A 12,673-nucleotide genomic window follows, 5' to 3' on the forward strand; every position below is an offset into this window, starting at 1 on the left:
AAGAGCACATTTCTGATCATATTTTCACTCATTTTTGAACACCTGGCCAGTGATCTTTGTGTTTGAATCCTCAGAGGTTTCAACTCCTTAAGAGATTTTAATTGCTTACCAAACATTATACACTTTGATTAAGGCTTAGAATTTGGGGAGACACTGGCATGTTCATCACTGGACTTGCAATCCAGAGATTTAGTAATCCAGGTAATGTTCTGGGGACCCAGGTTCGAATCCCGCCGCAGCAGATGGTGAAATTAGAATTCAATCAAAAGTCTACTCTAAGACCATAAGACATAGGAGCAGAATTAGGCCACTCGGCCCATCAAGTCTGCTCCGCCATTCAATCATGGCTGATATTTTTTCTCATCCCCATTCTCCTGCCTTTTCCCCATAACCCCTGATCCCCTTATTAATCAAGAACCTATCTACCTCTGTCTTAAAGACACTCAATGACCCGGCCTCCACAACCTTCTGAGGCAAAAAGTTCCACAGATTCACCACTCTCTGGCTGAAGAAATTCCTCCTCATCTCAGTTTTAAAGGGTCATATCTTTAGTCTGAGGTTGTGCCCTCCGGTTCTAGTTTTTCCTACTCATAGAGTCATAGAAATTTACAGCATGGCAACAGGCCCTTTGGCCCAACTTGTCCATGCCGCCCTTTTTTTTTAAACCCTGAAGCTAATCCCAATTGCCCGCATTTGGCCCATATCCCTCTGTATCCATCTTACCCATGTAACTATCTAAATGCTTTTTAAAAGATAAAATTGTACCCGCCTCTACTACTACCTCTGGCAGCTTGTTCCAGACACTCAATACCCGTGTGAAAAAAGTGTCCCTCTGGACACTTTTGTATCTCTTCCCTCTCACCTTAAACCTAGGCTACTAGTGGAAACATCCTCTCTACATCCACTCTATCCAGGCCTCGCAGTACCCTGTAAGTTTCAATAAGATCCCCCCTCATCCTTCTAACCGCCAACGAGTACAGACCCATGAAACCATTGTCGATTGTTGTCATCTGGTTCACTACTGCCCTTTAGGGAAGGAAATCTGCCATCCTTACCTGGTCTGGCCTACATGTGACTCCAGAGGCACAGTAATGTGGTTGACATTTAAAATGCCCTCTGAAATGGGCTGGCAAACCACTCAGTTCAAGGGGAAATTAGGAATGGGCAATAAATGCTGGCTCAGCCAATGATGCCCACACACCGCGAATGAATAAAAAATTAGACCAATCAGGTTTCACAACGCCAGGGATCTGGGTTCAATTCCTGGCCTCAGGTCACTGTCTGTGTGGAGTTTGCACATTCTCCCCGTGTCTGCATGGGTTTTCTCCAGGTGCTCCAATTTCCTCCCACACACCAAAGATGTGTAGGTGCATTGGCCATGCTAAATTGTCCCTTAGTGTCAGGGGGATTAGCAGGGGTAAATACGTGGGGTTATGGGGATAGGACCTGGGATGAGATTGCTGTCAATGCAGACTCGATGGGCCGAACGGCCTCCTCCTGCACTGCAGGGATTCTATGATTCTATGATTTGATTATAGATAGGAGTAGGCTGTTGGAAGAACTTTGAACCCACCTGGTTGTTGGCTCCTGTATGCAATGAGGTTTCTCCTGATATTTTACAGCCGCTCTTTAAGATTTGATTGGTTTAATTGTGAACTGAATTAAGGAATGATATAGGAGGAAAAACAGAGATTGGTGAAAATATTCAGCTGGTCAGGCAGCACGTGTGGGTGTTAAAGGTCATTGCCTTTCAATAGAGCTGCAGAGGATTCGAGGTCCAACAGCTTTTAAACAAGGAACGAGGCTGGTGGGGGTGGGAAGGTCTGTGATAGGGTGGAAGGCGGGAGAGATTAAACAACAAAAGAGATGATGGTGAAAGAAGATTTGGGTTTAGAGAAGATGCAAGGAAAATATCAGAATCTTTACTAACAGTTGCTGTCTGAAATAACAGAGACAGAGGAACAGAATGACATGGGATATGCAGCACAGAAACAGGCCATTCGGCCCACCCCATCTATGCTGGTGTTGAGTCCATGCTCGAACCTACTCCTAACTCTCCTTATCAAAATCTATCAGTGTAACCCTCCATTCCCTCTCTTTCATATATTTGACTAGATTCAGCTTAAATATATCTAAACTATTCATCTCAGCCACCCCCTGTGGGCACGAGTCCCACATTCCTCTCTGGGTAAAGGAATTTCTCCTGATTTCCCAACTGGATTTCTGGGTGACTATCTGATACTGACAGCCTCTTCCCCACAAGAGGGAACATTCTCTCTGGATCCACTCTGCCAAAACTTCCCATTCTTTATAATATCTCTAATAGTTCACCCCTCCAGCCTTCTTTCAATCATAGAATCCAACAGTGCAGAAGGAGGCCATTCGGCCCATTGAGTCTGCACCGACCACAATCCCGCCCAAGCCCTATCCCCATAACCCCATGTATTTACCCTAGCTAGTCCCCCTGACACTAAGAGGCAATTTTAGCCTGGCCAATGCATGTAACCCGCATATCTTTGGACTGTGGGAGGAAACCGGAGCACCCGGAGGAAACTCACACAGACATGGGGAGAATGTGCAAACTCCACACAGGCAGTGACCCAAGCCGGGAATCGAACCCGGGACCCTGACGCTGTGCGTCAGCAGTGCTAACCACTGTGCCACCATGACGCCCTTTCTATAATATGGTGACTAGAATTAGACACAAGAATTTAAGCGTGGTCTAACCAAGGTTTTATACAGGTTTAGCACAACTTCCCCATTTTTCAAATCTATTCCTTGCTTTGTTTTTGAAGGTTTTGCTAAACGGTGACATAAACATTAGTAATTGGAATGTTTATATCACAAGATCACCTTGTTCCTCTATTCCAGTTAGACTCACACCTCAGTAATAAGCAACCTCCCTATTCTTCTGACCAAAATATACTACCTCATATTTGTGTTGTGGATATAACTATATCTTGTGTTATTTGCCCATTCTGTAAGTTTATTAATGTCCTCCTCAACTAAGGAGGTCATTAATAAACTTACAAAGGAGACCAGCCCCTTTTTGCCACAGGTTATTGTCATCAGCAGATTTGGAATTGATGAAGATTACGATCTGATGTTGTTGAACTCAATGTGCAGTCAAGGAGTCTGTAAAATGCTTCATCAAAGGGTGAGATGCTGTTCTTGAAGGTTTCTTGAACTTCACTGGAACGTTGCGGAAGGCTGACGACGGAGACGTTGTGTGGGAGTTAGGTGTAGAATTGAAAAGATTAGCAACTGAAAGCCCAGCATTTTGCGTGTGGACTGAACGTTCCATAAAATATAACCCAGACTTTCTCACAATGTAGCCTCAATGTAGAGAGTGGCACGGTGGCACAGTGGTTAGCACTGCTGCCTCACAGCGCCAGGGACCCGGGTTCAATTCCGGCCTCAGGTGACTGTCTGTGTGGAGTTTGCACATTCTCCCCGTGTCTGTGTGGGTTTCCTCCGGGTGCTCCAATTTCTTCCCACAGTCTAAAAGATGTGCGGGTTAGGTGGATTGACCAAGCCAAATTGCCCCTTAGTGTCCAAGGTTAGGGGGATTAGCAAGGTAAATACATGGGGCCTGGATAAGATGCTCTGTCAGAGAGTTGGTGCAGACTAGATGGGCTGAATGCACTGTCGGGATTCTATATCCATGAACTGGGACTGTATTGTGAGCAGAGATTACAGCTTACTAAACTGATAGAAATTGAAGAAACTCACTGCTGGTGTGTTTGGACTGTGGATGTTAAAAGTGAAGGTGTTGCATTTCCTTGTTTCCATAGGAACAACCCTTAGGAACGTTAACATACAGAGGGATCTGGGTGTGCATGTCCACAGTTTCCTAACAGTGGCAACACAGATGATTAAGAAAGCGGCTGGCTTACGATAGTCAGAGACCTTTTCCCAGGGTGGAAGTGTCAATTACACGGGGGCACAGGTTGAAGGTGAGGGGGGGAAAGTTTAAGGGCGATGTGCGGGAGAGTTTTTCATGCAGAGAGTGGTGGGTGCCTGGAACGCACTGCCAGAGGAGGTGGTGGAAGCCGGCACATTAGCAACATTTAAGAGGCATCTGGATGGGTCCATGAATAGGGAGGAAATAGAGGGATACGGACCGAGTAAGGGCAGAAGGTGTTTTTATTAGTTAGGGCATCATGATCAGCACGGGTTTGGAGGGCTGAAGGGCCTGTTCCTGTGCTGTACTGTTCTTTGTTCTTTGCTCTTTACAGGAAGGTGTTGCTGGAAGGGGAACAGGCTGAGCGTGTGATGGGAGAGTGGACCAGCCATCATGGAAGGAACAGTTTCTAAAAAAACATGTTAACCCTAACGTTATACACATCATCAAACAACATGGGATGAAGAGGGCTGTAAAACTCTGTGACACAACGTGAGGCCAGTTTAATTCTCAAACGTCATTTCCAAGCTGTAAGCGTTGATTAATTGTGTAAAATCACCCTGGGATTTCCCTGTACTTCACTGTAGGCAGCAGAATGAAGGAAGGCATCAAATTCCCAACCAATGAAACAAATCTACCCGAACCTAGGTCAGAAACTGCAGCTAAACTCCCGAAACTAGCATAAACCGACCCAGAAACCACATGGGCTGTGGACAGAAATGTGTGAAAGAAGCGAACTCCAGGTTTGTATCAGGCAGGCCTGGAGTCAATACACTGTGGGTTCAAACCCCACACAAGTTCTTGGCTGTGATTCCCAATGTGACGCTGAGGGAGTGCTGCATTGCTGGAACAGATTCCCAATGTGACGCTGAGGGAGTGCTGCATTGCTGGAACAGATTCCCAATGTGACGCTGAGGGAGTGCTGCATTGCTGGAACAGATTCCCAATGTGACGCTGAGGGAGTGCTGCATTGCTGGAACAGATTCCCAATGTGACGCTGAGGGAATGCTGCATTGCTGGAACAGATTCCCAATGTGACGCTGAGGGAATGCTGCATTGCTGGAACAGATTCCCAATGTGACGCTGAGGGAATGCTGCATTGCTGGAACAGATTCCCAATGTGACGCTGAGGGAATGCTGCATTGCTGGAACGGCGGTGGGGGCGGGGGCACTGGTTTCAGAGAGAATCACATCGCTATTGTGCTGAGATAGCGTTACGGCATGAAAAGTAAACAAGCTGGCAGAAACATAAAGTCGTTGCTCAGCAACCAGGGACACCTTGAGGGTAGGAAGGTTTTTGTGATTGTGTTTTAACTGAGTTCATTAGCAGGTGAAGAGACAAAGCCGGAATGTGAACATCTTTCAACTCTGCCAGAAGACAAGCTGGACAGGGCATGGGGGCAGCAGCAAAAAGACAGACTTCCCAAAGAACCAGATAAAGTCCAGACAAGCAGGGAATTGGGACAGGATGCATGTCTTAGGAAAATTGAAGTGAGTAACAGCAAGAATCCTATTGGACAGTGATCAATAGCGAGATCCCCATTGGACAGTGATCAATAGCGAGATCCCCATTGGACAGTGATCAACAGCGAGATCCCCATTGGACAGTGATCAACAGCGAGATCCCCATTGGACAGTGATCAACAGCGAGGTCCCCATTGGATAGTGATCAACAGCAAGAATCCTATCGGACAGTGATCAACAGCGAGATCCCTATTGGATAGTGATCAATAGCGAGATCCCTATTGGATAGTGATCAATAGCGAGATCCCCATTGGACAGTGATCAATAGCGAGATCCCCATTGGACAGTGATCAACAGCGAGGTCCCCATTGGATAGTGATCAACAGCAAGAATCCTATCGGACAGTGATCAACAGCGAGATCCCTATTGGATAGTGATCAATAGCGAGATCCCTATTGGATAGTGATCAATAGCAAGATCCCCATTGGACAGTGATCAACAGCGAGGTCCCTATTGGATAGTGATCAATAGCGAGATCCCCATTGGACAGTGATCAATAGCGAGATCCCCATTGGACAGTGATCAACAGCGAGATCCCCATTGGACAGTGATCAACAGCAAGAATCCTATCGGACAGTGATCAACAGCGAGATCCCTATTGGATAGTGATCAATAGCGAGATCCCTATTGGATAGTGATCAACAGCGAGATCCCTATTGGATAGTGATCAACAGCGAGATCCCTATTGGATAGTGATCAACAGCAAGAATCCTATCGGACAGTGATCAACAGCGAGATCCCTATTGGATAGTGATCAACAGCGAGATCCCTATTGGATAGTGATCAACAGCGAGATCCCTATTGGATAGTGATCAACAGCGAGATCCCTATTGGATAGTGATCAACAGCGAGATCCCCATTGGACAGTGATCAACAGTGAGGTCCCCATTGGATAGTGATCAACAGTGAGGTCCCCATTGGATAGTGATCAACAGCAAGATCCCCATTGGACAGTGATCAACAGCGAGGTCCCCATTGGATAGTGATCAACAGCGAGATCCCTATTGGATAGTGATCAACAGTGAGGTCCCCATTGGACAGTGATCAGCAGCGAGATCCCTATTGGATAGTGATCAACAGCGAGATCCCCATTGGATAGTGATCAACAGTGAGGTCCCCATTGGACAGTGATCAACAGCAAGATCCCCATTGGGCAGTGATCAACAGCGAAGTCCCCATTGGATAGTGATCAACAGCAAGATCCCCATTGGACAGTGATCAACAGCGAGATCCCCATTGGATAGTGATCAACAGCGAGATCCCCATTGGACAGTGATCAACAGCGAGGTCCCCATTGGATAGTGATCAACAGCGAGATCCCCATTGGACAGTGATCAACAGCAACAATCCCATTGGACAGTGATCAACAGCAAGATCCCCATTGGACAGTGATCAACAGCAAGATCCCCATTGGACAATGATCAACAGCAAGATCCCCATTGGACAGTGATCAGCAGCAAGATCCCCATTGGACAGTGATCAACAGCGAGAGAGCCAGTTGATCTCTCGGTTTATTTAACCCAGTGGCACAGACAGTGTTAACCATGGATTCTGCATGTGAGCAACAACAACCTTTATTAATATATTAACACCTTCAAAGTTGATTCACAGGCGAGTTATAAAGGAATATTAGATGCTCAGCCACGTTAGATTACATTAGGAAAGTTGAGTAAAAGCTTTCTCCAAAAAGTAGGTTTGAGGAATGAGCCCAAGAGAAAGAGCGGCCGGGACTTCACCGTCTCGCTTGACCTGAGAGCGGAAAATTCTGCTGAGGTTAACGGACCTTCCCATTGTCCGCCCCGCGCCCGCTCCGATTCCCACGGCGAGTGGGTTTGTGAGGTGGAGAGATTTCAGGAGTGAATTCCAGAGCTTAGGGCCCAGGGAGACAAGGAGAAGGCAGCCAATTATGGAGCAATGCAACCCAGGAAGCTCATGTGACCAGAATGTGCTGGAAGATCCCGGAGGGTTGGGGCCAGGAGGAGGTTACAGAGACAGGTGTCGATGGGTCAGCAAGCACAGGGGTGATGAGGGAGAGCGATTTGGGATTGGTTAACAGGGTCTGATCTGTGGCTCATTGAGCTAATGAGCTGAGCTGGAGGACAGGACCTCGCAATGACATGAACCTTTTGCGAATCTGTTCAGGAAACATTATTCATGGTTAAATGATCTTATTTGAGGAAGTGCCAGTGTGGTGGTCACATTCAGGGCTATGGGCCAAGTGCTGGCAGATGGAATTAGGTGGGAGTCCAGGTGTTTCTCGTGTGTCAGTGCAGACTCGATGGGTCGAAGGGCCTCTTCTGCACGGTATGATTCTATGACTCGCCAGAGCAAAGTTAAAGCAGGGTAAAACTCCCTCTTTGTGTTTGTGGTAAAATTCTAACATGCACTGAATTCCCAGTGAATTCCCAGTGTGTGACATTCCCAGCAATTGTGTGTCACCCAGGTGAGGAAATCTGCGACTGTCTCTAACTAATTTCACAGTAACTTCCATAAAGTCCATAAAATCTCTACAGTGCAGAAGGAGGCCATTCGGCCCATCGAATCTGCATTGACCACAATCCCCAGGCCCTATCCCCCTAACCCCATACATTTACCCTCCAACTGCCCCTGACACTAGGGGTAATTTAGCATGGCCAATCTATCTGACCCGCACATCTTTGGACTGTGGGAGACCCATCGACGCCTATCTCTGTAACCTCCTCCTGGACTGTGGGAGGAAACCGGAGCACCCAGAGGAAACCCATGCAGACACGGGGAGAATGCGCAAACTCCACACAGACAGTGACCCGAGGCCGGATTTGAACCCGGGTCCCTGGCACTGTGAGGCAGCAGTGCTAACCACTGTGCCACCGTGCCACCCAATGCAGTGCTATTGCACAAGTGTTTTAATGACACTTCATTGCAGTGTTAATGTAAGCCTTACTTGTGACTAATAAATAAAGTTTACTTTTACTTTGACCTCAGTTACGTTTCTAATCGTATCCCTCAGCCATGTGTAAACTTCAGATATCATCAGCTGACAGGGAAGTCCCTTGAATAGCCCACCTCCCTCCCTCCCTCACTCGCTCTGCCTCATTTCATTAACCTGCAGCTTGTCAGAGAATGACAGTGCTCAGTTCACTCATGTGGTGAAACAGCTCACACCAGTCAGAGAGCAGCAGAAGCTGCGTTTCAGAGCCTGCAAAGAAAGTTACAGGCTTGAAAAGTGACAGAGAGAGAGAGAAATCAGCATTCTTAGGATTTCCAGACCTGTTTTCACCAGATTTCACCAGATCGCATTTTAGGACAGAAACTGAGACTTCCTCCGTGTGACTGGGACTTCATTGACATTTGACAGCTTTTACTGAAATAACCATGACTGGATCCAGGGGTAAGTACACACTATCGTTTCTCTGAGTGTGAGCAGATATCTGACCTATCTGTCTCATCAGGAGAGTCTCATTAGAAAATACTTATAAATTCTCAAGCCCAGGATATAGACAGCGGGAGGAGAAGCAAGCTGGGAGGGAAGGTCGAGATGTGATTTTGTTATTAAAAGCAAATTACTGCGGATGCTGGAATCTGAAACCAGAAGAGAAAATGCTGGAAAATCTCAGCGGGTCTGGCAGCATCTGTAAGGAGAGAAAAGAGCTGACGTTTCGAGTCCTGATGGCCCTTTGTCAAAGATTTTGTTATTGTTATGTGACCACCAGCTATGGGAGGTGTAATCACAAGATGTTCTGTTTACATGGAAAATCAGCATTGTAAATATCGACATAGGAAGTTCTAATCGGAAAATATTGACAGCAAATCTGTGCAGAGCTTTGATTTTTAATATTGTTATAAATTATGTTGACTGATATTCAAATCAAATGTGAAATAAAGTGTGGACAAAATGTATCTCTTTAAAATGGGAATTAAATTAGAATTTCCTCAACATGTCCTAACTCCTTACCCAGCTGAATGTTACATTTGTTCTGGATTCTCAGTGTTTATCACTGGAGATCAGTAAATAATGGCAAACTTTCCTTTTTTGCTACCTGGGCCAGCATTTATTGCCCATCCCTAATTGCCCCTTGAGAAGGGGGTGGGTGAGCTGCCTTCTTGAATCCGCTGCAGTCCATGTGGTGTAGGTACACCCACAGTGCTGTTAGGGAGGGAGTTCCAGGATTCTGACCCAGCGACAGTGAAGGAACAGCCGATATATTTCCAAGTCAGGATGGCGAGTGACTTGGAGGGGAACTGGCAGGTGGTGGTGTTCCCAGGTATCTGTTGCTCTTGTCCTTCCAGATGGTAGAACTTGTGGGTTTGGAAGATGCTGTCAAAGGAGCTTTGGTGAGTTCCTGAAGTGCATCTTGTAGATGGCGCACCCGGCTGCTACTGCGTAGAAGGGAGCGAATGTTGAAGCAGGTGGATGGGGTTCCAATCAAGCGGGGCTGCTTTGTCCTGGATGGTGTCGAGCTTCTGGTGTTGTTGGAGCTGCAGCCATCCAGGCAAGTGGGGAGTGTTCCATCACACTCCTGACTTGTGCTTTGTAGATAGTGGACAGGATTTGGGGAGTCAGGAGGTGAGTTACTCACTGCAGAAGCCTCAGGGTTGGATTGTTGTGGATTAGGGAAGACACTGCAGATTATAAAAATGACAGATGGGATCTGGATACAGCGATCCTGCCTCCATTCCCAACAGATCCCATTTTTGCCAATGCGTGGAAGAGAGCAGGGTAGGATTCACACAAACTTGGCAGGGTCATTTTAACTTTGTCCTGGTTATGGGATATTCTCCGATATCGGAAAAGGTCAGTGTTGGGCAGGAGGAGCGGTGTTGAAGCGTCTGATAGTAACGTCAGCCTTCTCCACCATGTTCAGTTACAATGAAAAAATCTTCAAGTCACGGATCCCCCGCGTACCACTGGAGAGACGGACTCTAATTCACCAACTCCACCAACAAATCACATCTTTGAAAACCCAGGTGCCATTTTTAAAGGCTGCCCCAGTGCACAGCTGACAACCCGGATCACCCACGTACCCCCTCCTCCCCCCCCCCCCCCGCCCCACCCTGGCACCTCCCCAGCCCCACAGCTAACAACCCGGATCACCCAGGTACCCCCTCCTCCCCCCCCCCCGCACCACCCTGGCACCTCCCCAGCCCCACAGCTAACAACCGGGTTCACCCAGGTACCCCCTCCTCCCCCCCCCGCACCACCCTGGCACCTCCCCAGCCCCACAGCTAACAACCCGGATCACCCAGGTACCCCCTCCTCCCCCCCCCCCCCCCCCCCCCCCCCCGCACCACCCTGGCACCTCCCCAGCCCCACAGCTAACAACCCGGATCACCCAGGTACCCCCTCCTGCCCCCCTGCCCCACCCTGGCACCTACCCAGCCCCACAGCTAACAACCGGGTTCACCCAGGTACCCCCTCCTCCCCCCCCCCCCCCCCCCCCCCCCGCCTCACCCTGGCACCTCCCCAGCCCCACAGCTAACAACCCGGATCACCCAGGTACCCCCTCCTCCCCCCCCCCCCCCCCCCCCCGCCCCACCCTGGCTTCTCCCCAGCCCCACCCCGGCATCCTCTGGCACTACCCAGACACTGCCATGCACTAAGCTGGCATTAGCTATGCATGGCCCGCTCCCCTGAGCACTGCACTCACCTTAGCCCCCCCTGAGATGTCTGTTCTCCAGACGCATGCCTTTGGAGACCAGTCGTGCTTTATGCTGTTCTGACAGCGCGCTGCCATGGATTTGTGGGGGGCGGTTGGAAGGGGGGGTGGGGTGGAGGGAGGGGGGGGGAGGGTGGAAGGGGAGATGATTCCAGTGTATGGACCTGATAACGGAATGATAATTTATGATAATAAGGTCCCCAACATGGACCATTTGGAATTGCGGCCCGTCACTGACGAGGGGACAATCATGTCAGGCTTTCACTTTGTTGTAAAATGCAGCTTTAGACTTCTCGCAATATTTTCTTGCTGAATCCACTCGGTCTGAATGGGAGCTGAAGATTCTGGCTCTGACATCCCACAGACCCTACTTCCACTGCTTCAGGGATCCTAAGCTCCAGTGTGGGAGTCTTGACAGAGTAATTGTAAACATTTGTGAAGGTTGGATTAGGTCTGTTTGAGTGTCCCGATCTGAAGTCTCTTAAATCTCCTGCTCTTTAAACTTTGCAAAAAAAACCAGACTCGTTGAAAAGAGTGTTGAAGAAAACACCATCTGTTGGATTGCTTTGATTGACAGGCCATCGAATGTAGGTTAGAAAAAACATGACGCACCTTTTCCTCAGTGTTAATAAAAATCTATGTTGAGATTTCCCAAGGGCTAGGTATATGTTGTCATAAATGCTTGGCTGAGTTTCAAAAGCTATAATTACCATAGCAGGGGGTTCTGAATTCACAGTTTGATTGACAGTTTAAACAGGCTATTAAAGGAGTTGTTTGTTTTGTTCGCCTTGACTCTCTCCTGCCCCTGCAGCTGCCTACAATAAGGTTTTGAGTCAGCATGCCCAACTCAATCCCACCTCAACTGCCACCCATCCCCTCCCCTAATGAGGTGAAAAGTAGGTCTATTTGGACCCTTTAAATGAAGGAGTGTCTGCTAGTGGGGAGGCTTACCAAGTCAAGCTAAACACCTTAGTAAAAAAATCTGGCTCCGAATCCCTGACCTGCTCTCAGAGCCACAGTACTTTGGCTGGGTCCGGTTCAGTTTCTGGTCAATGGTAATTCCCCACGTATTGATAGTGGGGGATTCTGTTAATGCCATTGAATGTTAATGGGTGATAGTTAGATCCTCTCTTGTTGGAGACGGTCATTGCCTGGCACCTTCTGTGGTGCAAATGTTACTTGATACTTATCAGCCCGAGCCTGGATATTGTCCAGGTCTTGCTGCATTTGAACATGGACTGCTTCAGTATCTGAGGAGTTGCGAATGGTGCTGAACATTGTGCAATCATCGGCAAACATCCCCACTTCTGATCTTATGACGGAGGGAAGGTCACTGATGAAGCAGCTGAAGATTGTTGGGCCTCGGACACTCCCCTGAGGGACTCCTGCAGAGATGTCCTGGAGCTGAGATGACTGACCCTCCACAAACACAACCATCTATTTCTGTTTAAAGGCATCAAACTTTACTTGCTGTTAAGTGAAAACCTAAGTTCATTCACAGGTCAATTCAGAGATATTCTGGTCCCAGACTTATCTAATTCTGGTGAATCCTTTTAACTCTTTTTATTATTTTCTTCAAAGTGTGACGTGAATGGTTGAGTGCGCCACT

The 12,673-nt window shown here is 47.9% G+C and overlaps 1 protein-coding gene across 1 annotated transcript in view; it reads left to right on the top strand.

Annotated features, from left to right (window-relative positions):
• The first annotated feature begins 8,545 nt into the window (after window positions 1–8,545).
• Window positions 8,546–12,673, top strand: part of LOC144500806 (C-C chemokine receptor type 7-like) — a 41,382-nt gene continuing 37,254 nt past the window's right edge. The window contains exon 1 of the mRNA XM_078224271.1: window positions 8,546–8,798. Within this exon, the coding sequence (XP_078080397.1) occupies window positions 8,783–8,798 (16 nt within the window). The 5' untranslated portion in view covers window positions 8,546–8,782. The remainder of the gene's footprint in view (window positions 8,799–12,673) is intronic.

Source organism: Mustelus asterias, chromosome 11, assembly GCF_964213995.1.
Source record: "Mustelus asterias chromosome 11, sMusAst1.hap1.1, whole genome shotgun sequence".
NCBI classification, from domain to species: Eukaryota; Metazoa; Chordata; class Chondrichthyes; order Carcharhiniformes; family Triakidae; genus Mustelus; species Mustelus asterias.